The 26,589-nt window shown below is 38.6% G+C and overlaps 2 protein-coding genes across 10 annotated transcripts in view; one reads left to right on the top strand and one right to left on the bottom strand.

Moving 5' to 3' along the window:
• Nucleotides 1-10,753, top strand: part of PPP2R3B (protein phosphatase 2 regulatory subunit B''beta) — a 56,406-nt gene extending 45,653 nt beyond the window's left edge. For all 5 annotated transcript variants that reach the window (XM_064501421.1, XM_026108993.2, XM_064501426.1 and 2 more), the window contains 3 exons: nucleotides 3,192-3,310; nucleotides 3,395-3,501; nucleotides 9,574-10,753. In XM_064501421.1, coding sequence (XP_064357491.1) covers nucleotides 3,192-3,310; nucleotides 3,395-3,501; nucleotides 9,574-9,718 — 371 coding nt within the window. In that variant the 3' untranslated portion in view covers nucleotides 9,719-10,753. The remainder of the gene's footprint in view (nucleotides 1-3,191; nucleotides 3,311-3,394; nucleotides 3,502-9,573) is intronic.
• Nucleotides 10,754-12,377: 1,624 nt separating this feature from the next.
• Nucleotides 12,378-26,589, bottom strand: part of LOC112988454 (cohesin subunit SA-2-like) — a 62,505-nt gene continuing 48,293 nt past the window's right edge. For all 5 annotated transcript variants that reach the window (XM_064501396.1, XM_026108992.2, XM_026108990.2 and 2 more), the window contains 10 exons: nucleotides 26,490-26,582; nucleotides 25,596-25,761; nucleotides 23,593-23,744; nucleotides 22,658-22,759; nucleotides 21,195-21,349; nucleotides 20,973-21,101; nucleotides 17,279-17,469; nucleotides 16,088-16,262; nucleotides 15,008-15,101; nucleotides 12,378-13,427 (listed from right to left, as the gene is read on the bottom strand). In XM_064501396.1, coding sequence (XP_064357466.1) covers nucleotides 13,419-13,427; nucleotides 15,008-15,101; nucleotides 16,088-16,262; nucleotides 17,279-17,469; nucleotides 20,973-21,101; nucleotides 21,195-21,349; nucleotides 22,658-22,759; nucleotides 23,593-23,744; nucleotides 25,596-25,761; nucleotides 26,490-26,582 — 1,266 coding nt within the window. In that variant the 3' untranslated portion in view covers nucleotides 12,378-13,418. The remainder of the gene's footprint in view (nucleotides 13,428-15,007; nucleotides 15,102-16,087; nucleotides 16,263-17,278; nucleotides 17,470-20,972; nucleotides 21,102-21,194; nucleotides 21,350-22,657; nucleotides 22,760-23,592; nucleotides 23,745-25,595; nucleotides 25,762-26,489; nucleotides 26,583-26,589) is intronic.

The following is a 26,589-nucleotide window of genomic DNA, read 5'->3' on the forward strand; positions in this document are numbered from 1 at the left end:
GTCACTGTCTGGCTGAGGTGGTATTCTCAAGGAAAGCTCTTGAATGTTCAGTTTCTCTTGCTGCCTACCTGTTCCCAGTACTCATTTATTTTAGATTCCTGAAGAGGGAACGGTGTCTAAGTGGTGCTTGTCTCTAGATCAGTAATGGAATGACTTTGGAAGTCTAAATTTCCACTAAGAAATTCGTACCAATGGGATTAAAAATAGCTGAATATTAAACTGTCCTTAGTTTTTGGCCACTTTCCATGTTTTGAAGTTCACTAAACCTTCATAGACCTACTGTGTTCTACCCTCCTGTATTTGACATGTATGATCTTTAGCTGATGAAATTTGAGTTTACAAGTTAGGCCCAAAAAAAAACCCCTTATAATACTTCATGATGCTCACTTTGTACTTGCTGTTCTGTGCTGTTCTGTACAAAAAATTTTGAATGCATTTCTGAACATGTTACTGTGATGTTGAAGAGTAGTATTCTGTACGTTCACTGCCTCTACCTCTGTGCTGTTTTTGATACTTCTCTCACTAATTTAAGAAAACTGTTGTAGCCTTCATGTGGTTCAGGGATTTCTTGAACTCAACATAGCTGAAGTCAAACCATCTAAATTTGATGTCTGAGCACTTCACTATAGTTAGCACTAATAATCCTTGTTATGGCTATATTTTTTTAATGTCAGCTTCGGTGTGTAAAGGGACTTGGCATACAATCTAGTTGCTGTTATTGTACGGACTCTGCATTGCAATAAATTTAGAACTGGCCTATTTGCTCTTAGTGTTTGATAGGAGTAACAGATTATCTGTACACAAATGTCTTTTTTTGTGTGTGTGGTAGAAGTAGATTGTTGACCATCTTAATTCTTTTGTTTAACAAATGTAATGTTGTGCTAGTGTTTTATGAAACAGCTTTTGCTACTGGAATTTCAGGCATCGCTTCAACTGTGTGCAGGAAGGTTGTTCTGTTTAATGTCTCTACACATAACAATTTTCTAGAATAAATTAATAATAAACAGTCCTCCTGCCTATTGCCCTGCTTCTTTCCTGTATTGAGGATATTTAAATTACAACAAACTAACTTATTGAAGAAAAACGCACTTGTCTATTACTGAGACATGATATTCTGCATGCTAGGGGAATTAAAATAGCTCAAAATTGGTTTTAGAGAACAGAAGCTTCACATTCTTATCTAAAACTGAGTTAATATGGGCTAGCAAGGTGAAAACCCATTTCTAGAAGCACATGATAAAATTGTCAATGAAAAAGGAATATAAACTATGTTTAGGCTGGAAGCTCATTCCTAGATATCATGGAATGAAGTTCCTAGACAAACTTTCCAATGCATAATGCATTGGTGGAGGGGATTTACAATGAAGTGAAGTAAGCTCTCAGAGTAATATTTCTGTGATATGGTTCCGTATGATAGCCTTCTGAACTTAGGAAATCCCTTCCAGTCTTGTACATTATACTCCTAAAAGGCAGACAATTTCAAAATGTCACTGTTCTGCATTTGAAATGAAAGATGATTGGTGTGTATCTCTTCTGTTTCATGAAGATGATAAAAGGAGGCTGTGAAACACAACTAAGAAAAGAATTATTTGGGACAATGAAAATGAAAGCCAATTCTGAAGGGTTGATAGGAGTTTTTATGAAAACTGTGTGACATGGAGAAGGTGGATGAAGAGAAAATTCTTGTGTAGTTTTCCTAACACAAACAAGTAGCACCAAATGAAATTTCAACTTGTATATTTAAAAGAAAAGGTACTTGCGTATAGCTAAATTGTGCTACGCTCTGCTACAGGATGCTCTGTGTACCACAGAGCCAATTCTTGAATTTGTAGAAACCTGAATTTAGTTATCTCAAATCTGTTCTCTTTTTAATGATCTTTTGAGAGAGAATGTAGGACTCTACTTGAGCCTTATGTCTTTAAGCTCCCATTGCAGTCCATGGAAACTGGCGAGCAAATCAACCAACCAAATATATGTGTCTAAATAGGGAGCTTATATAACTAGACTCAAATCAGTTGCTCGATTGTGGGGGATTCCTGCCACTTGAGATGGCCTGGTACATCAGACATCTGTGTGGATCTGACAGATACAACGCAGGTGCCATTCACGTCATTCTGTAGCATCAGCTCTAAGCTGGGTGCTTCCAATGGCACTAGGCACTTGTGTGGTAACAATTTCCCAATGAGATTCAGATTCAAAGACCTCACTTCCCTTTCATGTCCTTGAGTTATACATTGTTATAGGCTGAGATAGTATGCTGAAGAAATACTGTTGTAAGTTTAGCTGTTCTTGCACTCTTCCATAACATCTATAATTAGCCTCTTTGATTGACAACAGAAGGCTGGCTGTATCTAAGGTGAATTAATAAAGGGGAGTTCTAAGGATTGATATCTGTCTTTCCTGGTATGTCTGGTATTCTTCAGTCATTCTGCCAGGTCACATTTCTGAGCAACCTAACAAATAGTTCTAATGCTTAACAGATTCATTGCTTTGGGTCTTTCTCACTTTAAAAAAAAAAAAAAAAAAAAAAGAATTGTGAACTCTTAGACTTCTGAAGCAACAAATATTGATAATGCTGGACAAGTGTGAGGAAACTAGTCTTTATGAAAAAGTCATTTGTATGAAGCACAGTCGCGCACACAGGTCTAAACTAAATGCCACAGTTTGAGGGCCCATAAAAATTATTTCAGAGCTTGAAGGAGCTTAGTGAGATGGATTACGTTCACTCATGTCATGCAAAATAATTTATATAAAAAGAGCAGAAGAATCTATCTCATACATTTATTAGTGGGGCCAGTCAGAGGACATTACTCCCTGCGACCCAGACACTTCTCGGGATGGAATGACTAGCTTGTTGGGGGCTTGCACCTCTTGAGGAAACCTGGACAATTAACTTAAATGACTTTTAATAGCTACGTAAGATAGACTGCATCTCATTCCAGCATGTTGAAGGACAGTAGGAGGGCAGCTAAAGCAAATAATATGAAATATTTAAAAGTTTGGGGTTTTTTTCCACTTTGAAGGACACTTCTGTGGATATTTAATCTATTCATTTTTTTTCCTATTGCACTGAACCCTAGTGGCAAATGTTCTTGAGTAAAATGTTGACTTAACTTTTGAATAACATTTGTCCTTTTTGGAGGAAGGATAATTACAGCTCTAAATATCTTATCTTGAAATCTTCTTTACAGGAAAGATTACTCTGCATGATTTAAAGAAATGTAAATTGACAAATGTGTTTTTTGATACTTTTTTCAACATTGAAAAATATCTCGACCATGAACAGAAGGATCAATTTTCTGTGTTGCGGGTGAGTATGAAACTTTAAAAATTTTACTAGCTATATGCTTAATACCTAATACACTTTTGTATAACTTGCAATGTGATTGTTTAGGATGGCGAAGGTGAAAGCCAAGAGATCTCTGACTGGGAGAAGTATGCTGCTGAAGAGTATGATATCCTGGTAGCAGAAGAGGCAGCAAGTGACCAGTGGAATGATGGGTAAGGATGTAGCAGGAGAGTTGGTCTGAGTCCTCTCTGCTGATGTAGAGCCTCACCATCAGACTCATCCTTAATGTTATTTTTTGTAGAAACTTGTTGTCTTGTTTAGTCACATGCTCAGTGGGAAGGAAGACGTTTTCTTATACCCAGAACAAAATATTCCTTGATAATTTATGATCCCATTGTTTTTGACAAAGATTAGGTCCTACTTCAAATTTTGGGAGGAAAAAAGGTTTTAAACAGTTTTGCAACAAAACATGACATTTAAATTTTGAACTTGTTTTTAAGTGAACTAAGAGCCAATTTTGAGAAACAGGTCTTACTTCTGAACTCATCTTTGATATAAGTTGAACTTATATCAACTTACAAGTATTTTCACCTGCATCTGCAGCAGTACAGGCTGGAGGCTGACCTGCTGGAAAGCAGCCTTGCAGAAAAGGACCTGGGGGTCTTGGTGGACAGCAAGTTGGACATGAGCCAGCAGCATGCCCTCATGGCAAAGGTGGTCAGTGGTATCCTGGGCTGCATTTAGGAAGAGCATTGTGAGCAGGTTGAGGGAGGTGATCCTTCCCTGCTACTCCACACTGGTGAGGCCACACCTGGAGTGCTAGGTCCAGATCTGGGCTCATTAGTACAAAAGAGAGATGCACATACTGAAGTGAGTCTAGCAAAGGGCTACTAAGATGATTAAGGGACTGGAGTATCCCTCATAGGAGGAGAGGCTGAGAGAGTAGGACTCTTCAGCCTGGAGAAGAGAAAGCTGAGGGGGATCTTACTGATGTGTATAAATATCTGAAGGGAGAGTAAAAGTAAGATGGAGCCAGACCCTTCTCAGTGGTGCCCAGTGACAGGACGAGAGGCAACAGGCACAAACTGAAACACTGGGAATTCCATCTGCATATAAGAAAAAAACTTTACTGTGAGGGTGACTGAGCACTGGACCAGGTTGCCCAGAGAGGCTGTGGAGTCTCCATCCTTGAAGATATTCAAAACCTAGCTGGACATGGTCTTGGGCAGCCTGCTCTAGGTGACCCTGTTGGAGCAGGGGGGTTAGATCTCCAAAGGTCTTTTCCAACTTCAACCATTCTGTGGTTCCTTGCAGTTTTATAAGAACAAATAAGTAATAAATGTTACCATTTCTAAGTCATTCCTTTACTTCTTGCTGCATAGCTTCCAGAACCTCTTGGAATCTTACTGTACTTGGTGTCAGGTTTTCAAATCTTGTTTTCAATTGGGAGCAATGAAGTTCAGCTTTCAAAGTCTTGGATTTGCCATTTATCATTTTTGTTATTAAAAATAAGCAAAATAAGTGCAATTTTAACTTGTTTTTGGCCTTAAGTTGATGGACCTGTCTAGCAAAAACATTCCTGTGTTTTGTATGTAAGATGAGCATGAACATCTCTACAAGCCAGACAACAATACTAATTTTTAAAATGTCTGTGACTGTTCTTCAATCATGTGGAGAAGTATTAGCTATAGGTATTTAAGACTGCTCTAAAACTTGAGACAGAAAGATGCTCTAATGCAGGGAGTTCAAGAAACTTATTAAAAGAAAACATGAGAGGAGAAAGAGGGAAGGGAGGTTAATTATGATCACCTAGCATCTTCAGTGTTACGGGGATCATACTCTTAACTCTTCATGGGACCATCCCTGGAATTGATTAATATTACAGAACTGACAAGCCAAAAACTAACTGAAGCTTTATTGTGCTGCGAGTTAGATAATACTAGCTTTCAGTGTTTCATCTTGTTTCATCCCTTAAGATCATAGACTAAGTTTGGGGTAGGTGTGGAATATATATGTACTTCTTGACACTTGTTTATACACTTTGCATTACACAGTGTCAATAGCTTAAACTTGATGGATCTAAGGAAAGACAGCTTCTACAGTCTTGATGGCTGTGAAATGTCACACTGAAATAATCAATGGTAACTGCCACTGCTGACAAAACTAGTGGGTTTCCTATAATCCAGTGAAAGCCTTAGATTTTTGGCCCTCAGTTCTAGAATGCCCTACTAAAATTGACATATTTAAACCGTCAAGACTCAAAACTTAATGTTATTGCTGGACCTAGCTAGACAGGATCATATTGGCCTCTACAGTGTTGTCTCCTATAACCTCAGTTTCATAAAGGCGCCCCTTAATATCATACAGTAAATCAGTGCATTGGCAGGCCAACCTGAGAGTCTGAGCCCGAACAGCTTTTGGAGACTTCAAGGTACTGTTAAATCTGAACATCTTAAATCTTAGCCAAAACCACTTCCTCAAACATGATATACCATAGTGGTTTTCACCTTATTTTCTCTATCTTCTTGTCGGTCTTTTTGTTTATTTCTGTCACAGCAATTGTCTGTTTCCACTTTCCCATTTGAAAATTGTGCTACCGCTATTGTTGTGACCATCCAGAATTTGAGTGGTAAGCCCATTCTGACTGAGATGCTAAGTTCCAAAATTCAGAGTTTTTCTGACTAAATTTGTCTTAAGTGCACCTGAGATAAAGTTAGTAAATATGGATTTTCTGAATTCCAGTAAGATGCTATTATCTTCTAGCCACTTGACCCTGTTATAGCTTCGCTTTGGAATACCCTGAGAAACTAGTTGTTTTGTCACTTAAAGTATACTTATGGTTCAGTAGCATGCTATATGGTCTTTAAAACTTAATCCTTATCTGGATTGTCACAGAAGGCTTTCAGCTGTTTCTCTACCATTCTGTCCTCAGATTGCAATGCAGTATCACTGGCAACTGAAAGTAAATTGGTGGTAAAATATCCTCTACCTTTTGATACAAGAAAAGAGGGAAGTCAAATTACTCTGTACCTCTGATTAAGAGTTTGAAATTACTGGGCTGTTGTAAGCAAGTATAATTTTGTAAAGTCCTGAGATAATATTTAGGCACCATTCTACCCACAAGTGCAGATGGGGTATAAAGAAAGAGCCTCAGGGTACTTTGGTTCTGATTCAGTTATGAGCTCACTGACTGCAGCTGTCTCTCAGAGCTAAGAGCATTTCTATGGTTCTTGTTTAGGCTAAATTTATATATAAATTATGTATACACCTATATATATATAAAAAAATTTTCAGCCTAAACAAGAATATGTATGTGTATGTATATACTTTATTCCCCCCCAAAAATGTCTGATTTTTGGTAAAGATGAATGCCACAAAATTCACTGCCAGTATTCTTGCAGTTGGATCACTTTTGTTTCTTTTTCCACAAAGCTTTTATTCAAGGTGTACTTGGTACCATAGTTCTGTGACTTTACACAGAAAGCTTACAATAAAAACTAAAATACAAAATGCTTCTCAAGTTAAGTTTGCACTAACCTATGCACTGGTTTTCCTTAAGAATAATATAGTGGAGTACCATGAGATATGGAGGAAGAGGGAAGATGTACGATACTAAATTATCCATTTTCACAATACATATGAGCTTGGTGTTTGTAAACACAAGCAATTCATTAGTTATAAATTACCTATGCTTCTGGTATTAGTAGGTTCATTACAAATCTTATAGAAGAAAACTGACAGTAATTAAAGAGAAATCAGGCGCTATATAGAAGTGCAGCCCAGAATTGATGCAATTTAATAAATTACTTTCTTTATTTCCAGTTGAGTATGATGCGTAGACCATGCCTTAAATGTTTGTCCTCCACCTAGATGGCTAAAAGCTTTATTCCTCTGTGTTCCTGAAGTTTTGCTGCTTAATGTTTCCTTGGAGTACAAATTGTAATGCTGACTGTCTCTAACTTCCATGACTAATTTGTCATGACTTCCATGACTAATTTTGTGTATAACGCACACAACTGTATCCAAGATAAGATTACTTGGATGGACTAATTGGAGACAAAAATATTTCATGTATTTCATCATGCTGATATCTGCCTACATTTATGTCAGCAATTTGTAGAGACTATTGCATTAGAAGTACTGAACTGAGATTTAAAACAGAAAAGTGAGGGTAGCCACCAAGCTGCATGTCGAAAATAAGCAATTGAATCTAAATTGCAAGCACATACATGAACAACTAAAGAGAAGGAACTTAATCCTTATCTTGCTTAAGGAAGCATTGTCAAATTTGACCTGAATGTTTTTTTAAGGCTTTCCAAAAGTGAAGGCCAGCAAAAATGTTTTCAAACTGTAGAAAAAGATTTAGTTCTATTTTAGTGTTAAATTTTGATCTGAAAAGGGAGCTTCTTTTCTATTGCTGCAGCTGAAAGAAATGCAAGACCAGTAAAAGTGCAAAGTGCTTGCTACTGCTGGAATAGGACAGTTTCAAGAACAAGTATATTAACAAAAAAATATATACTATGACCATTTTAAGTTACTGCATTGTACAAAAACTTGCTTCAGTTCTGTGACTCTACTTAGTGGCTTGTATTGCCTTGCCTTAACTGAAATGATTGTTTGACAATCCAGTACAAAGTTGATTTAACTCTATGGTAAATTTTTTCCTGGCATTCCTATCAAAACATTTAACTTGAAACTTAGGAGTGGTATGCAGAAATCTGGAAATAGGCTGATTTCTTTAGCTTTGCATGAGCTGTAGAATTACAAGGAAAAGAAAGACGACCTTTATGGAGCTGTTGTAGCTGTATGTTTAGATTTTTATAAAACCTCTCTGCTGGGAAGTAAGAATAGTCTTTGTAATACTGTGAGCTCAAATAAAAGTGCCTGGATGTGTGTCACTTACGAGTGTTTAAATTTCCTTAATTTGAGTACCTTGAAAAGGAGTAACAGTCTGTGAGGACACCAGAGCTTTGGAAGAGAATAGGATTTTCATTTCATTTCACTGGTACAGCTTGAATAACAATCTTCTGAATTATAGGATAGATGGAATCTACAAAGAGTATCTGCAACATCCTCTTGCTGTCATTTTTATTGACTGAAAAACTTGCTGTCACCTCTCTGTATCACTACATGATAAAAAAAAATGCAACAGGTGTGTTCTAGAAGAAAAAAAAGTCCTAAAAAAATAAGTCCCTCTCAAAAAGATGGAATTTAATGGTATAGAAGACTCTAAATTACCAGGCTGTGAGCTAACACTGTCATTATGGTGGAATACACATCCACTCTATTTTAGGGTTTGTAGTAGATTCCTCATACTTAAGAATTCTTTGCCCTGTATCTTCCTCTGAAAGAATACTTTGGCTAATTGCCACAGAATGCCATAGAGTCACATGTGAAGAATCCTAAAGGAAACAAAGGTTTGGGCCAGTATCTGACAGGACATATTTTGGGGTCTAAACAAGCTTGTTCTTTGCCTGGTCTTGAGGAGATGGAATGATCACGTGGTTAAGATGAGATTCAGTAGCATTTGGGAAGATGTGTGTGAACCTAAGTCAACCTATTCCAGAAAATGGTCATTTCTTTAATGTGACATCATAAATCTCTACTGAGACTAGCGTTCATTCAAGTTAATTGTTTTCAGTTATAGATTGTTTCCACCTATATAGTGCTGAAGCACATCTTTTTAAATATCAGCCTTCACTGGCATGAGTTAGTTAAACATTACATTTTATTACTTATCATTACCCATCTGTTTATTTTAATGATCACCAGGTGGTTATGAGTATTTATTTCTCATTAAACAATTGACTCTTGCTTTCTAGCATCTGCTTTAATGTACAGTTGGTTACTATCACTTCCTTGTGCTTATGCCCATTTTAACAATTTTTAGTATTTCCCGCTTTGTTCCATCTACTTAAGGCATATTCTCTTCCCCCTAATTCATCCTAATTTAAGCTTCTTTGAAAAGAATGTGAAGGATTTCTGCCAAATATTTACATCTTGCATTTGACAGTTTCATACTTAAGAGTAGCCCACTAGAGCACTGTGTGCCTTGAATCCTTTCAGTATGGCTGTGTATCTCGAGTTCTACACATGATGGGAGAGTAAACTAGCTTTAACTTAAATGAAGGTGGTGCAGAAACTGAGTGCTGCATTGCTTATATGTTTCTTTACCCTACTTTAAAATATTGGAAATTATGTTCTTCCTATAGGGTGTCTCGTTAGAGTTGTAACCCTTAGGCACTTCCCAACATACCTGAATTTTCTTTCTTGTCCATTTCTAGGTATGAAGCAGAACTGAATCCTGTAGAGCATCAGAAGGCCAATGTTCTAAAGTATCAAATGGAAAAAAGACCATTTTTTGAAATGCCTTCCCATCTGGCTGATGTAGACTTGGATGAATATGACTATGAAGAGGACTTTGAGTAGTGATTGTAGTCAACACTTGCAGAAGAAAAAGGACAGTCTGCAGCAGGTCTGCTACACACCTATACGTTTCAGTGGGTTTTGTTTCCAGCAAGTCAGCTGAGTTTTGTGCTAAAAATATTTAATCACTAGACTACCTTTTAAAGAAAATAAGTGCATTTATATGGAATGATGAAACTTTTTGTATTTATTCAGTAGTCTATAGTTTGTAAAATAGATTAAAATATTTATTTATAGATGTTGCATAATTCCTTCTTGGAAGAATAACAATATTTGACTGTAGAGAAAAGTAATATACTGTTTTTAAGAGATGACGGTGTAACTCTTGATGTGTGGTGCACTGACCATCTCCATCCCATATGTAAATAGATGTCCCTGTCCTGGTATGGGAAACAAGGGAGACAATTTATACATGACCTGCAATGCTTATATGCTCGTGACAGTTTCTAGGGGTTTTTTTTGCCTTGACAAGGAAGAGATTACTGTGAGTGGATGACTCAGCTCTTATTTACAAACACTGTTTCATTTGACAAGCTGAGCATATTAGTGCACATGGAAAACTAATGGCTGAAACCAGTTGCTCCTCTTTTCTGTGTAGTCCTTGTTTGCCCCAACTTTAACTTTGCTCTTTTAAACTTAAGTCTTTTCATTGATGTTCATTATAAAAAGATTATTTAATAATGAAGTCTGTTTTAGTGTTCATACCTGATCCAAAATGAGTGTTTTAATTTATGTAGAAGGAACCAATTTTTTTTTTTAAGTCCTTTGTATAAATGTTACTTGATCAGTGATGTGCACTAATTTGTTGTGGGCATTCAGTGCTTTTGTCTGTGCCCTGCCTTCAGTTGTTTGCTATTGACACATTCCATGGATATTCAAACAGTGTCACAGCAGCTTGAAATTTGTTGCCTCACTTTACTGTTAAACATTTTGTTGAAAAATGTACAAAAAGATGTAAGCTATTTTTGGTTGCAGTGTAGATCTCAAATGTTTAAAAATCATGTTTGTATTTTCAAATAAAGATTTTCATACATGTAATTTACTGATTCTAATTACTATGGCATGTTCTACATACAATTAATTTACTATTAAAGATCCATTTAAGATAATATGGGTTACATATGCATGCAGTCTGGTTAGGTAATTGCATCAAGCTGCATACTCACAAAAAAGCAAGCTCTAGCAGGTTTTTCTTCCAAAAGCCAGTGTTTCTAAACAGCTGGAAGTGGTACAGAAAAAGCAGTTCCACTCCGCTCATCACAAGATTTACATAAAGTGACACAGAAACCTGTGTGTCATAAATGTAGTGAAACTAATCACTAACGTGTTAGTGAATTTTACCAAGTAAAGTCAAGTTATTCTAATCCCATTCTAAGTTTTTTAAGTAAAACCATGGCTTATTATTCTAATTTTAATGGAAACTCTTAAGTGTTGAATTTCTTTAGTATTGGTCAGACACCTTAGCCACCTTCTTGCCCTTTTTTTGTTTGTTTGATTGTTTTATATAAATGTACTAGACAAGTACAGGGCATTTATTTTAAGTTCCCTTCTGTGAGGTACCATGAGTAAGGATAACTAATTTGCTCTCTAGGATATGGTCTTAAATTTCTTCTGATATTCAAAAGGTAGTCTGCTTTTCCCCTACCTGACAGCCTTCCTCTGGAAGTCAGCTTCTTAAAAACACTTGTAAATGGACATATACAGCCAAGGACTTCCTCATCACACAATGACACTTCTCTATTAAACACAAAGAGGTAAGGTACAAGGTAGAGTTTCTTTGCAGAACCAGTAGGCAGTGTTGCTACTTATATATAATGAATAGCCTTTAAATCCTGCTCTCAATTACACTTTGATAGCCGTATCCCTTTTTCCTAAAGGACTTGGACAGGTTTAATAGAGTAAAATACAGTGTTACTGTGAAAATGGCTTTTCTTGCAGTACATTAAGTAGAAAGACTAGTGCACCTTCCCATAGTAGGGATGTAAATTACCTTTCTACTTTTGTTACAAGACTAACTTACACAGTAGCTTAAATCATCTACATGTTTGCTGTGGTCTGAGGTATAGCAGCTGTATTCTGCCTACCACAAATGTTTAGGCTAGATCCACATTTGCAGATGGCAGCAGCTTCGCAGTGCTGAACACACTTTTAAATGCCCACCCAGTGTGTACTTTTAGGGATGCAATTCAGGTAGGGGGTCTGCATAGAGTGAGTCACAGTGGGATCAAAAACAAATTGATCTGAGTGAGAATCTATATTATATACTAGCCAGTAAAAATGCTGAAGACTACAGTAGCCTGAAATTTCACCTATCTGAGACTTAAGAGTCTAGAACATACTTTCTTCTATTCCATTTTAATTCTGAGATGGAGTGAGGGCTAAGGAAGGAAGCTACAGCCTGCTAGCTCTCCCATTCCTTGCACTAGCTTACTGAATACTTTAACTATTCAAAATGAAACACAATGGTTTCATTATTGCCACTGCAGGATAGCTGATATCCTTGTTACCTAGGGACATTCATGGCTTTCACTTTCCTGTTCTTGGGAGCTGAATTCTCTCTATATTTAATAAAAGGACAAACTAGAAGACCATTATCACTACTGCTGTTCTTTCTCCAGACTGTGTTGGAATAGCACTTGCACTGTCCATTACTAATAGAGAGTAGTGGTTATGTGGTTTATTTTGTACAGTTACAATCTAAAACAATAAAAAAATAAAGGTGATGATAGAATTAATGCAGCATATAATTCCATTGAGCAGTGACAAAGGGTCAGCAAAAGCAGCCAGCATCCTCCAGCCTACAGCCTCTGAAACACTGAGTGAAGAACAACATTTTTGGAAAAATGGAAAATCTATTTTTGAATTGCCATTTTTTTTTTTTACAATCTATTTACATCATATTTTCAAGCTTTATGTTTTCCAATACATTATCACTGTGTGAAGGATTTCTGCCAGTGGAAAATACTTAGCTGGTCCATTGTGTGGTGTTTGTTATGTTGTTTTGTTTTGTTTTAATACAAGTCTTGATGCAAGTTTCCCTGGAGCATACCCTGATTCCCACAGACAACTAACTATGGTTCTATAAGCATCAGGGTTCAGAAATACTTTAAGAAGATTTGCTCCAGTTTTTCTATTTAACAGGCAGGAAACAGTATAGCCAAGTCACTTCACATTACCCAGCAAGTGATGTGGTCACCCAGTGGTCACACCTACGCCAGGCCCCTTGCTCCCCATGAAGTACATGCATGCCTTGGTTATCTCAAATGGCAAAGAGTGAATCCAGCAGAACAGTACCCAGGTCTGATTTGAGCAAGTTAGTCTTATCTAGTTTACAGACTCTTTGAGCTAGTATTTCTAAACTACCTTGATGCCAATCCTTAGTTTGGGCATTTTTCCAGGACAGTACAGAGGACCAGGATGACAAAGTTTAATAATAATGTCCACAACTCCCACCACCTTAGAAGCACGACACCAGTCAAATCAATGAATGGCAACGTGGAGAAATCAACAACAGTGCTAATAACTGGTTCTGGGTGGGTGCCTACACAGGGAGATTTGACTTAGTATCTATCTGCTACTTGCTGGCTAGGCTTTAGATACCCAGAAAGAACTGTCTCACTGCCTTGGTTGATGCTGTCACAACCAGTTTCCAGAAGGAAGTGGTAGCACATTCTTAACTTCCATGTCTCCTGTCAGCTTCTTCTCAGCTGTCCTATACCAGAAAAAAAAAAAAAGGAACATTCATGTCAGTCATACTGTCAAGAAAACATCATATAGGTGCACATAGGGACTTTCAGAATAAAGACGTGGCCTCTGTCCACTTAGGAACTTGGCCACAGTGGTCTACTGGAAAGCACTACACTGACCTTCCACAACAGGAAAGAGGCATCCCTATATCATGAGGAGCCCAGAAAAGACACTGTATACATTGTCCACATCATAGTGGGGTTTAGTGCATTTTCTGTATGGCTTTGATCTTGATCCACTAATTACTCTTATTATCTTCTATTGACTGCTCCAATCACATTGTCCAAACAAACCAGTATTCTATATTTTAACAGGCATATGACTAGAATAAAAGGTAGGGAGAGTCTAGCTTTTCTTCCTTTTTTTTTTTTTTAGGACCAAGTATGGTCCTTTTAAAGGACCACTCGAGTATGAGAAGAGATCATTTGCTCAACTTTACAGGAACACCTCATTTAAGAAGTCAAAAAACAGAAAATGTCTTCTAAAGTGCCTATAGATCTCAGATAACAAGAAGACACTAGAAATCAAGGGGATGCCTGAATCACTGCAAAAAAACTGTATGCCAAAACCCTGGGTTTACATTGTATTCCAGTGCAGAGAGCAGGAGGGTATAGAAGAGAAAAACCTGAAACGGCCCCATGCAATGGCTGACACAGCAACCTGTTAGAAGAAGGGAAGTGATAGCTGGTGGACATGGCCTCATTTTGTCCTGTTTCAATACAATCACTGCTTCAAGACTCAAGGTTTGTAACAGCCTATTTGAGACCTCGCACTTCCCTGTCCCAAAGGGCTAGAAGACCTTCACTGCTGCAAGTATTCGTTCCTGAGCTGACCCAGGCAGGCAGCTGCAGTTTTGCTATGCTAACATGTGATCCTGAAGGCAACCAGTGCCCACAAGACAAACCCCAGGCTATGCCGGCTGCCACTCCAAGCCCACAACATTCACATGCTTCCCTTTAAATCCCCAGCTGGTTTGGAAACAAGTTCATCTCCCAGACAGGCTCTCATGGAAAAGGACAAGAAATAAGGGACGCTTCACAGAGATCCCTGGGCTGACCACTGGTCAGACACATTAAGTCTTTCAATCTAAAGAGCACAATGCAAACACCATTTTTTTAGTTGACATTCCCTACAGGTCATGCAGCAATACCATCTCTGCAATGTGTCAGTAATATGAAGCAACTAAAGCAAATGGCTCTTAATTAAGAGAGTTAATTAAGGAGTTTCTTAATTAAGGAGTTTCACAGTATGGGAAAAGGAAACTGGATCCTCTTCATAACAGATCCTAGCTGTTTTTCAATGTACCTTAGGATGTCTAGATGCTACAGTAAGAACTGTATGAGACATGCAGATAAACAACTTGAACAAAGAGCCCTCAGCCAGGGCTGGAAAGGGGAGAAATTAAACCCCTTTTTCTCAGGTTGAAAGGGGTGGCAAATGACCATGCTAGCTAAATGGGTTCTCATGTGATTCTGAACTCACATTCACGCACCTAAAGTAGAGCTGTCTAGAGAGTTGGAAAACCCAAGCCTAAATTACCATTACCTGGTCTGCACCAACCACATCAATATCAACATCTTCACTTGTGTCTTCTGCTTGATCCTTTACTGAGACACCTTCTGTCTTGATCTCATCTTGGCTGAAACAAAAAGCCAAGTCTTGAGAAGCTGTTTTACAACAGAGGTTCTACATTGCACAGCCTTGCTTAAGGCAGAGTAGTTCACACATTAAGATCTGTTTTTGAGATAGCCACATAAGGTAGCTCAAAGTTTCTGGCCCAGTATTTCCCAGACACAGAAGAGCTTATGCTCTGAGGAATTTCTATTAAAGCAGTTCAGAAACATAAAATCAATCTAAACAGGGGCTGGATCTGCAACCATCTATATGTTTAATTAATTCTTTTTCTATTTCACTTGTATTTAATAGGTCCATGTGAACAAGTGTCCCATGACCTGGAAAAATATGCATCTTTCTGGGATTTGTGTTTCATCTACCAGTATAGGGAAATGCCATGTAACATCCCAATAAATGAACTGTATTATGGAAAAAGATATTTCAGTTGAGCACTCTGAGTGTGTTACAGAACTCTGAGTGCAGACTCGCTATTTCTGCAATACATCCAGTTCTACTGCGCACACTGCACACAGATATGTACCTTCCTAAAAGAAAGTCATCAGTAACACAGTAGTTAGTAGAAGATCTGCAGAGACAAGAATCCTCTCTCAGAGAAGCAGAAAGTACTTGTCTCCAGGCTGCAGCAAACAGCCAGAGAGTAACTGAAACCACAGGCCTCTGATCAGGACCAGAGACAAGAGAAGTGGGGCAGGGAAGCCTCTTCTTTTTTCTTGTCTTTTTCTCCTCTTGCTTGATATTACTCCAGGGAATAACGGGAGCCATGAGACAGCAGGAACAATCAGGCTGAAGCAGCAAATGTAGAAATTGGCTTGGGGAAAGCAAAACCACAACCTGTCCTTGGGACACAGCCTATACAACAGACAACAGGCACACACAGTCTGTCCCTTTGCACAGGGAAGTATTATATAAAGCAGTAGCAGAAGAAGGTAGAGAGACCCCAACTATCAGTACCAGGACAGTGAAGGAGCTTGTAAAGCATAACACACTCACCTGTATCTTCTCTGCAGCCCTGCTGGACAAAGGAATGGCAAATGTTCCTGCAAGTGCATCTCTCGAGATTTCAGCTTCTTTCTGCTTTTCCCTGTTGCAGAGGCAAGCTGGGAAGCACACTGGAAATCTGCATCTCTCCTTGCTGCTTCAGTGTGGCTGGTTTCAGGCAAAGACCCTGGAACAGACAGTAAACAGACCCTGTTCTTCAGCCTCATCCTCAGAGGTCATGAGATGGCCATTTCCAACAGCAGCATTCCTTAATATGAGGAAGCAATGGAGACCAGGCTCAAAGAGAGACTTGGAGCAAAGCATTCGTTTATTGAAGGACCCAGCTAAAAGCCACACAAGAGAAAATCAAATTAATTTGCCCACTGGTCACTTCTGCAATTTAGATTTACAATCCTGCCCCCAGTCTGTAAGTGTTATCAGCACTGCCAAGTCTACATAAACCTCAAAAAAGGAGTGCCTTTGGGACACAAAGAAACAAGCTGTTTGAAGGCAGGTCACTGAAAAGAAAAACTCTGAGAAAGAATGAGAGAGAAACTAAAGGATGTTCTGGAAAAAAAATACCCTTTCCTTCCCAAACTGTATGTGTCCATAACACATAGCATTTTTACTGGCAACTATTTTCATCATGGCTTTACTACATTTAACTAATCCCCACCATAGTGGTGGGGCAAATACCTCATTACAGATTGGAAAGCCATGAGAGCTGCTAAAGCCTGCTAAAGCCTTTAGCTCACATGACTGTAATCCTTGAAGTTAGGAGCACAGTCCTGCAGGTCCTTAGAGATTCAACGGAGAGAAAGACCCCAGAGGATAATTCAGCCCAGGTATCTGAATCGCCTTCTGGAAATATCTCTCCTCTCTTGATTATCTACAAGACCCTAGAGCAACAGTGCCCGTAACTTAACAACTGGAAGTAATGAACCCAGCCCCAAAGGCACAGACAAATGCCAGAGCTCAAACAGAGAAGAATACAAGATTATCTGAATATGCAGGGTCAAAAGACCAACTTCCTCCTAGTGAGTGATGAAAAGGCCTTTAACAACAACAAGGCTGAAGGCAAAAACCAGAATTTGAACTGGAAAGTCTGCAGCATCCAAACTGTGGTACTGCAAAGCATGATAGGGTGCATTTTTGCTGGGACATGGAAAACCCAGCTGATCCAGAACAGTGAAGTTTTCATACCATTGGACAATTTCCTTTTAAAAGAAGATGTCTTAGATGTGCCCACGGGGGACCACTCTCCTAAACTGCTGAGGACAGAGCTCTCCTCATCTTCATTTGCCAATAAAGAGTTTCTGTACCAAACCAAAGGCTGCCATTCGTCTCCTCTGCAAGACAGTGGTTCTGCTATATACCTCTGTAAGTAAGCGTACCTGGGGAAAACCAAAAAGCAAGCATAAGAAAACTCAGTATCTTTTCCCTCAATATCCAGGGAAGGTATTGCTAGAAAGGCATTTTTCCTTAACTCTACAAGGAGTTCAGGCAGAACTGTCAATCAAGAAAAGGAAAGGGCATCCTGTTTCCCACAAATCAAAATCAGTGTAAATGCCTTCAAAGCTAAGAGACTGCTTGAACTTTAGCATTAGAAACAACATTTGTTTCCTAGGAACTACAAAGCTACATCAGTCTCTAAAAAGAATTCCTTATGCAAGAAAAGTCACTGCCAATTGCTCCTGCCAGGAAGCAGTCTGAACAGAGCAGTACTCTGAGAGGATGCGCCCCTTTTCCTGGTGGCCTTTTTCTGCCTCATTGATTGCAATGCAATTGAGAATCTAAGTGAGTGATACTCCTTGTGATGTAGTAATATAGCAGGTCAGGAAATGGGGAGATCTTGGCCAGGAAGTGCCTGTTTTATCAAAATTTAAAAAACAAACACTTTTTTTATTGTCATAACAACCCCAATCCAATTCTGTCAGGTTCATAATAAAATTTCAAGTGTCTGCAAAAAGCAGTTAACAGCTCTGCAGTTATGACAACACAGGGGATGTAGGAAACATTGGTTCAAATCCCTGTTCTGCCAGATTCAAACCAGAAACTTGACATTGGGCCTCCCTAAACCCTAGGTGAATTATTTAATCACCAAGCTATCACCCTTTCTGAAGCAAGGAGGTGTCCTTCAGACATTCGTTTTGGAAAATAATGATATAACAATGATATAATGATATTTCTGACAAAAGTCTCTCTCATCCACTTCTACTTCACAACTAGTAAGAAATGAAAAGCACGATTACAAACATATTATATTATAAAATTATAAATAAATAAAGTATATATAATCAGGATTATAAACTGGATATTCGCTACATTTCAGCTACAGCTCATCACTTTAAAATCAAGTCCAGTGTTATTAAAACAGACCCCACCTTAGCAAATACCAGAAGCGACAGTTTTAACACCAGCCTGTACAGTGTATTATTCTTTCTTTGATTAGGAGTGTGGCCTGGAAAATATCAGACATTTCAACCGCTTTGCAAAACAAGAAAACTAGTGCTGGGAGGCGGTTAGGGTAAGCACTGACTCTGAAACAATTAGAGTCATGCACCCCAGGGGCCCCAGGGATCAAGACGCCCTGGTAATGGAATTTGTTGGTTTCAAACAAGCACGTATTGTAACTACTGTTTTAAGGTCTAATCCAACCGCTATCCATGTCAATGGAAAGACTCCCACCAATTCAGGAATCAGGCCCTTCATGCTGATTGCTATTCAATAACTCGTTTCTTGTGCATATTTTGTGGCACATACCAATTGAGAAGTCAGATATTTTACTGCTGTAATCTGAGCAATTACAGGAAGAGGAGGTTAAAATCCATATACTTAGACCATGTTGAAATATACTCCTTTTCAACAAATGCCCATATTCTGTATCTCATCTGTTATAGGTACATTCACATATGTTAATATACAGACCTGGACATCAATCCTATGATTAATAACAAAAATGAAAATAACCAGATGTTTATTTCCAGAAGTTCATGTTGACTTAAAACATTCCATCCAGTAATTTATGATGCAGCTAAACCTAAATATTTCCACGAGGAAATATAATCTCCGGCCCCTGCAAGGCATTTTAAGCCTCCCAGAATAGAAGCTCTAGGAACATAGTCTGAACGTAGTTGTGGATAAAACTGCAATTTCCCCCCTTGTGAATTTTATTGTTTCCCATTTGTTTCCAGCAGCAGTGCATTGGTTCAAGGCACTAGAAACTAAAGTCAAGGAGCATTCCCTGCTAGGTTCTGTATTTATCACAAAATTTTCAATGAATAAACCTGCCTGAAAGTATATAATACTGCTTTCCTGAAATATACCCATAGGTCAGGAAGTTAGACACAGCTATAGGAGAAAAATAATCAGGATATAGCCTTAAACTTGCCCACATCAATGATGAAATATTTCCCTCTTGTTTAATTAAAAATACTCTCTAGAGGTAAATGAAATTACGAAGTTTTTCAAGGATGGATTAATAGAAGTCTACTTATTACAGAAATGTCACCCCATTGATGATAACAGCAATTTAAAATCCAGACCACAAGGGCCAAGTTGCACAGAAATTGTACAAAACCAGTTCTAGTGTTGTATGTCAAAGATTCTGTCTGAGAAAAATATAAGAACAGAAAGGGAACTTACCACCACCTACACATAAACTGCTTTAGACTACCAGTCAGTGTATGTCAAAAATTTTTCTTCTATATTTTGCATCTTTAGTTTGAATTCATTTTTTAAAATATAGCCTGGGTAGCTGGCAATCAGTAATGCATTTTATTTGACATAAAAAGTAACAGGAAATTACACATTTTACTGCTCTTGACCTTTGCTATTTAAAACCTGGTTGATGGTCCCCATGGAAGCTAACCTCCAATTTAAGTTAAAAGTGACACAAGCAGCAAACAAGTTACATGAGCCTCAGCAAGATGTGGGGGTTTTTTTTTTCCACTCACTGCTGGCTTCTTATCCAAAGTGGAACCTTTCTTCTCAGGTACGAGAGTAATTTGCTCAGAAATTCAAAAAGACAAATGTGTCTTAATGTTTCATCTTACATTCCCAAGTCTTCAAATATGCTCTCAGGAAAAGGGAAATACCTGCTACATATTTTGAAATAATTTTCACAGTGTCTATAAACAGAAGACTGAAGTGCAGAGATCCAAAAGAAGCAGCACTGACCAGGGAAGTAATGACAAAGGTCAAGTACAAGGAAGGGAACTATTTCCTTCCTAAAAATGAGCTGAGGCAGGTGAAGAAGGCAGTAACAGATATACACACCCATCTCTCTGTTAAGGATGCATAATGCCAGATTCTTATATTATTAAATTTAAATATTTAAACCACTGTAAAACACAGAGGCTTTGAAGTAGATCAGGCCCCATTTCCCTGTAAACAGTGAATTCTTAAACATTCCTATTATGAATAGTGACATGCGTATCTTTCTATTCCAAGCATATTACATGGAACTTGCCATACAGTCCTGAACTTGTGGAATTTGATCATTACAAAATAATGATCCATGCACTACCTCTTCCTCAATATTTTCTGCCTTGCTTTCTCTTCAGAAAAGCATTCCTGTTTCTCCACTAGCCACTCAAGTTGCAAATCCCTTCCACCAAGTTAATGTTGTCTTACTCTTAGAAAAATTCCTACATGTGGCTGTCTAAAAAAGGCCTAGAATGGATACTGCATATATAATCTGGAATAACTGCTACTACGAAATTGAACGGAAAAGAGATCAAACAAGTGACCCTCCAGCCAACAGCTGACTGATTTCAAAAGTTCTCTGAAAAATCCTTGAGCAATTTTTCCAACACCGCAGGTCAAGCATACTATCTACAGGAATACACAGAACACAAACTGTCCGTGCATGATAGTGCACAAGAACTTAACTTACACTAGCCTTTTGTCAGGCTTTAGTAGCTTGTTGGAAAATTCACTGATGATTAACAGAAAGCTTAATTTAGGAGGCAGGCATTTTCCATCCATTCCAGTAGCTCCTTGAAAGGCAAATTCAATTCCTTCTCTATTGGGAGGAAAAAAATAGAGAACAAAGTAACATAATAAACAACTAATAAAATCAATGATCAAGGACAAAGTGACATTAGGTGGGACTTACTTGTGTATCATGGCTACAGATTCTCTAGATTTCACCTGGTCCCAGCCAAAAGTTAGCGAAAAACGACGAGCGAGTTCTTTTATGTTTGTGAAGGAAGCAGAGGACAAGTCCATACCACTGCTGCTGTCATGGCTTTCTACATGGGTCTGAAACAGCTGCAAAAAAAGGGCCAAATAACAGTATGAAAACCTAAAGGCAAGCAAAGTATCAAGAGGACATAGAGAGATGCACACCAAGCAACAGATTGTTCACAGAGACAGAAGCCTTACAAAAGAACAGGTAGCTCATGTATTTCAGAAGTACACATTACTGGAACAACCACGAGGAAGCTAACACAAAAGACACTGCTGTACTTAACAGACAGACAGAAATTAAAAAAAAAAGTGTATGGACAGAATACCAATCCTTGAAGGTGATGACTCTTCTGACCCCATCTCCTGCTGGGACCTCTGTACTAAGCCCAAGGGCCCAAACTTGCCTGGGAGGTTTTCAGAAAATCAGAACACAGATATATAGCAGCAAGTCTGGCCGCAGTGCGGTCCAATTTCTGTGAGTGAGATAGGGTCAAAAGGAGGTCTCAAGCCCAATTGCTATCAGTTTCCCCCCCCCCCCCCAAAAAGAGCATGGAGGTAGCTTGTTCCCCGCAATCTGCAATTTTCAAGGTCAAACAGAGGCCAAACAGGACCTGTTGTCTATGTGATACATAAACACATAGTCCTGACTATGTCAGCAGAATGTATGTAGCCAAATGCTCCTTACCATCATCTAAGCTCAGATTTCAGGGGTTGGTTCACAGATCTAAGCCCCTGGTGATGTGTGTGAAATGAGCAAAGCTCGTGTATCAGTACCCCCTGGGAGGAGCCTGTTCTGTGGCTTAGAGAGTGACTCCAAGCTAGAAGCAGCACTGGTTGGCAACAGAGCTGGCAAACGCAGCTGGTAAAATAGCTGACTGGCCTCACCAGTCAGCAGCTGCAAGCCCAAGTCAGACCCTTCAGAAGAGCTGCACCCCACTTTCTTCCACAAAAAAAATACTGAAATAACAGGGGCTTAGAACTGGCTGGGCACAGATACATTTGTGGTTTCTCAAATCCAGTAGGAACTGAGGGTGGTCAGTAAAACACAGAAAACTGTTAACCTCTGTTTAACACAGAGACATCTACCGCATCCCAGGAAACACTCTTTAATCTCAAAGTTTACCAATCTTAAAACTATGCCTCTGATGATTTAAAAAAAAAAAAACCAAAACTGTGCAAAAAATTACATTTTAAAATGGATGTAACGATTTGAAAGGAGTTCTAATCATGAACTGCTAGGATACATACACATAACAAGTAAAATCGAGGAATTTCTTCCATCATGTTTTTTAATGAGTTTGAATGATTATGGCAAGGTATGTAAAAGACTCCAATACCAATATAGCTGTCATAAGAGCTCCTAATCTTCTGCTTTAATCGTAATCTTACCTGCTGCAGACAGAGAATCAGTGTCTTGGCACTCTGAATTTTGTTATTGTGCCTCGTCCTGCTTAGTGTTTCTTTGATTATGTCTCCAAAATCATTGTAGGTCTATCAACAGCAAGAAAACAAATGTGAATTATCATTCCCCTTCTGCAACGCTGGTAAAACACAGACCATTCAAGCTACAAAAGAAGTTCATAAAACACAATCTCTAGCACACCCAAGTTAAAAGATGAAAACTGGACTTTTTATATTATTTCATACATAAAAGAATGGTATGCTCCTTTATGAGCAACATAAGGTTTAACCTTACACTGAATTATTAATCATTTATTAAGACAAAAAAATCAAGCGTCTTCCATAGAGGAATACAGAGGTTTTTATATGTGGCCTATCACTTGCCTTGAGTCCCATGAAATGAAGATCAAGACCCATATTCAGCTATTTCCAACGTCCTGTTAGCTGGCACAAGGCAACCACCCACTCTGTTGTATTCAGCCCTCCTGACATGCACTTCAGAGGGGCTGAAGCTCTACCAACTGTCTAGGCATGGGGACCACATGAAATCTAGGCCATCTGAGTATGGACTGTATAAGCTGTATGAAATGCGTTGATCGTTTTGATGTAAGAATGTCTGTATTTAAAGAACTGTCCCACCAATAAGCTGCATCTCTGCAATGGCGTCTTCTGAGGAGCCAAGGAGCAGATGTTCTGAGAGAATACATCCTCCTCTCAACTTGCAGTTACCTTGTCTGCAGTGAGGTACCTTTGCAAAGCAATAAGGAGAGATTTGTGCCATTCCTGCTTGATTTTATAGCGTTTTATGACTGAAAGGATTCTGAGCCATAAGACTACTAACCCTACACCTTTTATAAACACCAGAGTCACTTTCAATGAATGAAATGCACTGATAAGCAAAACAACCACATCTAAAACCTTACCTTCATATAATGCTTATAGATCTCAGCAGCTGCAGCCATCTCCACCACATTATGCACTATCAGCTTACAATATGCTGCAAGAAGACTCCGCTTTTCGTGCAAATCATTCAGTTTGCAGTTTTTGTCCTTTCTCTCTTCCTCTTCTGTCAGGTCTAGGGAAACAAACACTGAAGCCATATTCTGCTACTTTATTCAAGGTATCTCAATTTTAATGACCAACTTTCATCCAAACTGTACAGACTCAACTGTTCAGTCAACTCTCTAAGCAACAGATGCTAGCTCAGTTGTGCTCATTTCTGTGTATATCAGAAGATAAAGGTTTATTTCCATTTCAAAGCTTCCAGCTGATGACAGTGAAAGCAAGTTATTTACATGTCTTCTACTCTGATCTTCACAGGGATTTCTCACTTCTACTGGTCAAAATCTCCTTGTACGACACTGCTCACAACTACAGACAACACAAACATACCTAATGGAAGAGACAGACAAATTGTAACTACAGTTTTTTCCTTAGAATAGCACAAATTCTAGAAGACCAGCACTTAACTCATCAGCAACCGTACAAAAGCTCCCCTACACAGTCAACAAGAGAAGAGTTCAGGTGAAACTCTCCAAGTGGTTATCAACAAGAGTGAAAAGAAAAAGTCATTTCACATCATTATGAATATACTAAGTCTTTGGAAAATGGGTTAATTCCCAGTTGGGTAACTTGTGAAAAACAAATATTCTTAACAGTCTTCTTACACAGCTATGAAGGTAGTTGAAGAGAGCTTCTTGCAGCAGGATTACTGAGATACACTCTTTCCTGCTGCAAATGTAATCTGCCAATTTCCAAAAGGCTCACTCTGACCTATAATTTTGATGTGATCTGTTTCTGCTTCTACTACCACTGTGGGCCTGGAAACAAAAGGCAAGTGGATGATTAGAAGTATCTGCAAATCAGAGTTAAAACTGAAATGGAGTAGCTGCCAGGTGTACACACAGACAGGCAAAGCCACAGCAAGAGACAAAATCACTCTTTCAGGAAGGAGCCTGCAGTGGAATAGCATGGATCCTTTGTGAAGAAGACTGAGAAACTGAAAACATACAAAATGGGTTTGAAAGAGATCTCAGAAAGCCATTTAACCCCAAGCACGATCAACTACATCAGTTTCAGATATATAACATATATAACCTGAAACATAACCAGTTCCACTCCTGTGACTGGGATACTACAGCCTCCTTAGGCAATGTTTTCTATGGTGTCTCTACCTCCACTGTTAAAGAGTCTCTCCTAGTAACTCCTTCCTGCAATATAGGCTCACCATTTCTTGCCATATACACTGTGACCTGGAGAAGTGTGATGCCCAAAACCGGACACAGAACTCCATCTGAACACAGCAGAAGGGAAGAGGTTGATGAGGTAATATTCCATTTCTTACAGGATGTATGCCCGTTTGCACACCCTAGGAACATACCTGCCTTCTGTTTTGCTTTTCAAAGCACACTGTTTAACTTCAGTCTCAAAACCGCAATGAACCACAAATCTCTTTTCAAAACACTTCCAAAAGAAACCAGCCTTCACAATAACAGCCTCTACTTGGCATCTGAATCTGACAATGTCAACAGAGCAAAAAGTAGCATAATACTTCCTGCAAAATCCATCCCCCTTTAAACAAAATCCACTAGTCCTTTACTCTGATGGCTCTGAAACTGTTCATGCTTCAACAGAGTCACACTGCAACACTGCAAGGCTTTTCAGGAAGGTGGTTAATGCAATCATCTCTACCACCAAAGTCAGTCTGTCAAATACTTTTACATTCTCATGCACCCCTGTGTTACCTCACTGGCAATATTCCTATGGTTGATCCACAGTGGACATAAATCAGCGAATAACAAGCAAGTCATTTTGTTTGTAAAGGGGCCAAAAAGTAGACCAGCCCCTTTTCCTGGTATGTTCAGTGCAGAGGACAAATGACAGCAAAAAATGGTACATTGCTTCTTCAGTGATGAAGGTGCCTAACCTTTGCTTTCCTCTTCCTCCTCCATGAAAACATGTTCCTGGATAAACAAAAGCAGTTTTTCCTGAAGTGATGTGCTGGGAAGATAATCTAGAAGTCCTGCTGCTTCATTATTATTTGAATCTTGGTGACTTAAAATCAGCAGCCAGTCACAGAGTATCATGAAGGCCTGTATCAAGCAAGCAAAGCCAAAGATGGATTTAGAAACCATGCTGCTTTCCATACCAGCTCCACTTTTCATCTCCGTCACAAACCACAAATCATGATCTGGTTTCTACTCTACTTCTTCCTCTCAGGCTAAAGATTTCTATTTGCCCTGACCTCAAGGGTTAAATGCCACTGCTAGATGCTTCCAGAACTCATACATTAGGATACAACATTTACAGTATATACTTGAAGATTTTCTAACTTCCATGGGAAGGAAGCTGAGCTCTATTCTGCCACAAGATCTGCTTTTTAACACATGTGAATCACTGCACAATTTCTCCCAATTTTTCATTTTTGAAATGATACTCATAGTAAGGTCATAATGCCTTTGTTAGGCATTAATAAAGATATGATAGCAACAAACACACTGATGTCAGTCTAATCAGAAAACACAGTGATTATCAACTGGCAAATTCAGTCATTCAGATTCAGGCTTTGATTTTCCAACTGGATCCATGCAGACATACACCTATGCTTGATTAAAGCACTCATTTTGGTAGCATTTTAATGTATATAAGTTTAATTTTCCTTTAAAATAAATAGTTGAGGGTTGTTTTTTTAAGAGATACTTGTCTGCTAAAAGACAAAAACATTGCAAAAATCAGTAGAAGAAAATACTGGTATGAAAAGAAAAGCATTTAAAAGGAGGAGTGAGTATGGGTGCCAATCAAGTGACACCCAAACACTGACCTTTTCTCTTACATCTTTTTCCTTATGGTGGAGGAAGCACATACAAATTTGACAGAAACGCCTCAGCTCTCTTCTTAATGCCAAAAGAGTCTCCTAGAAA

The sequence above is a fragment of the Dromaius novaehollandiae genome, chromosome 1 (genome assembly GCF_036370855.1).
Source record: "Dromaius novaehollandiae isolate bDroNov1 chromosome 1, bDroNov1.hap1, whole genome shotgun sequence".
NCBI lineage: Eukaryota > Metazoa > Chordata > Aves > Casuariiformes > Dromaiidae > Dromaius > Dromaius novaehollandiae.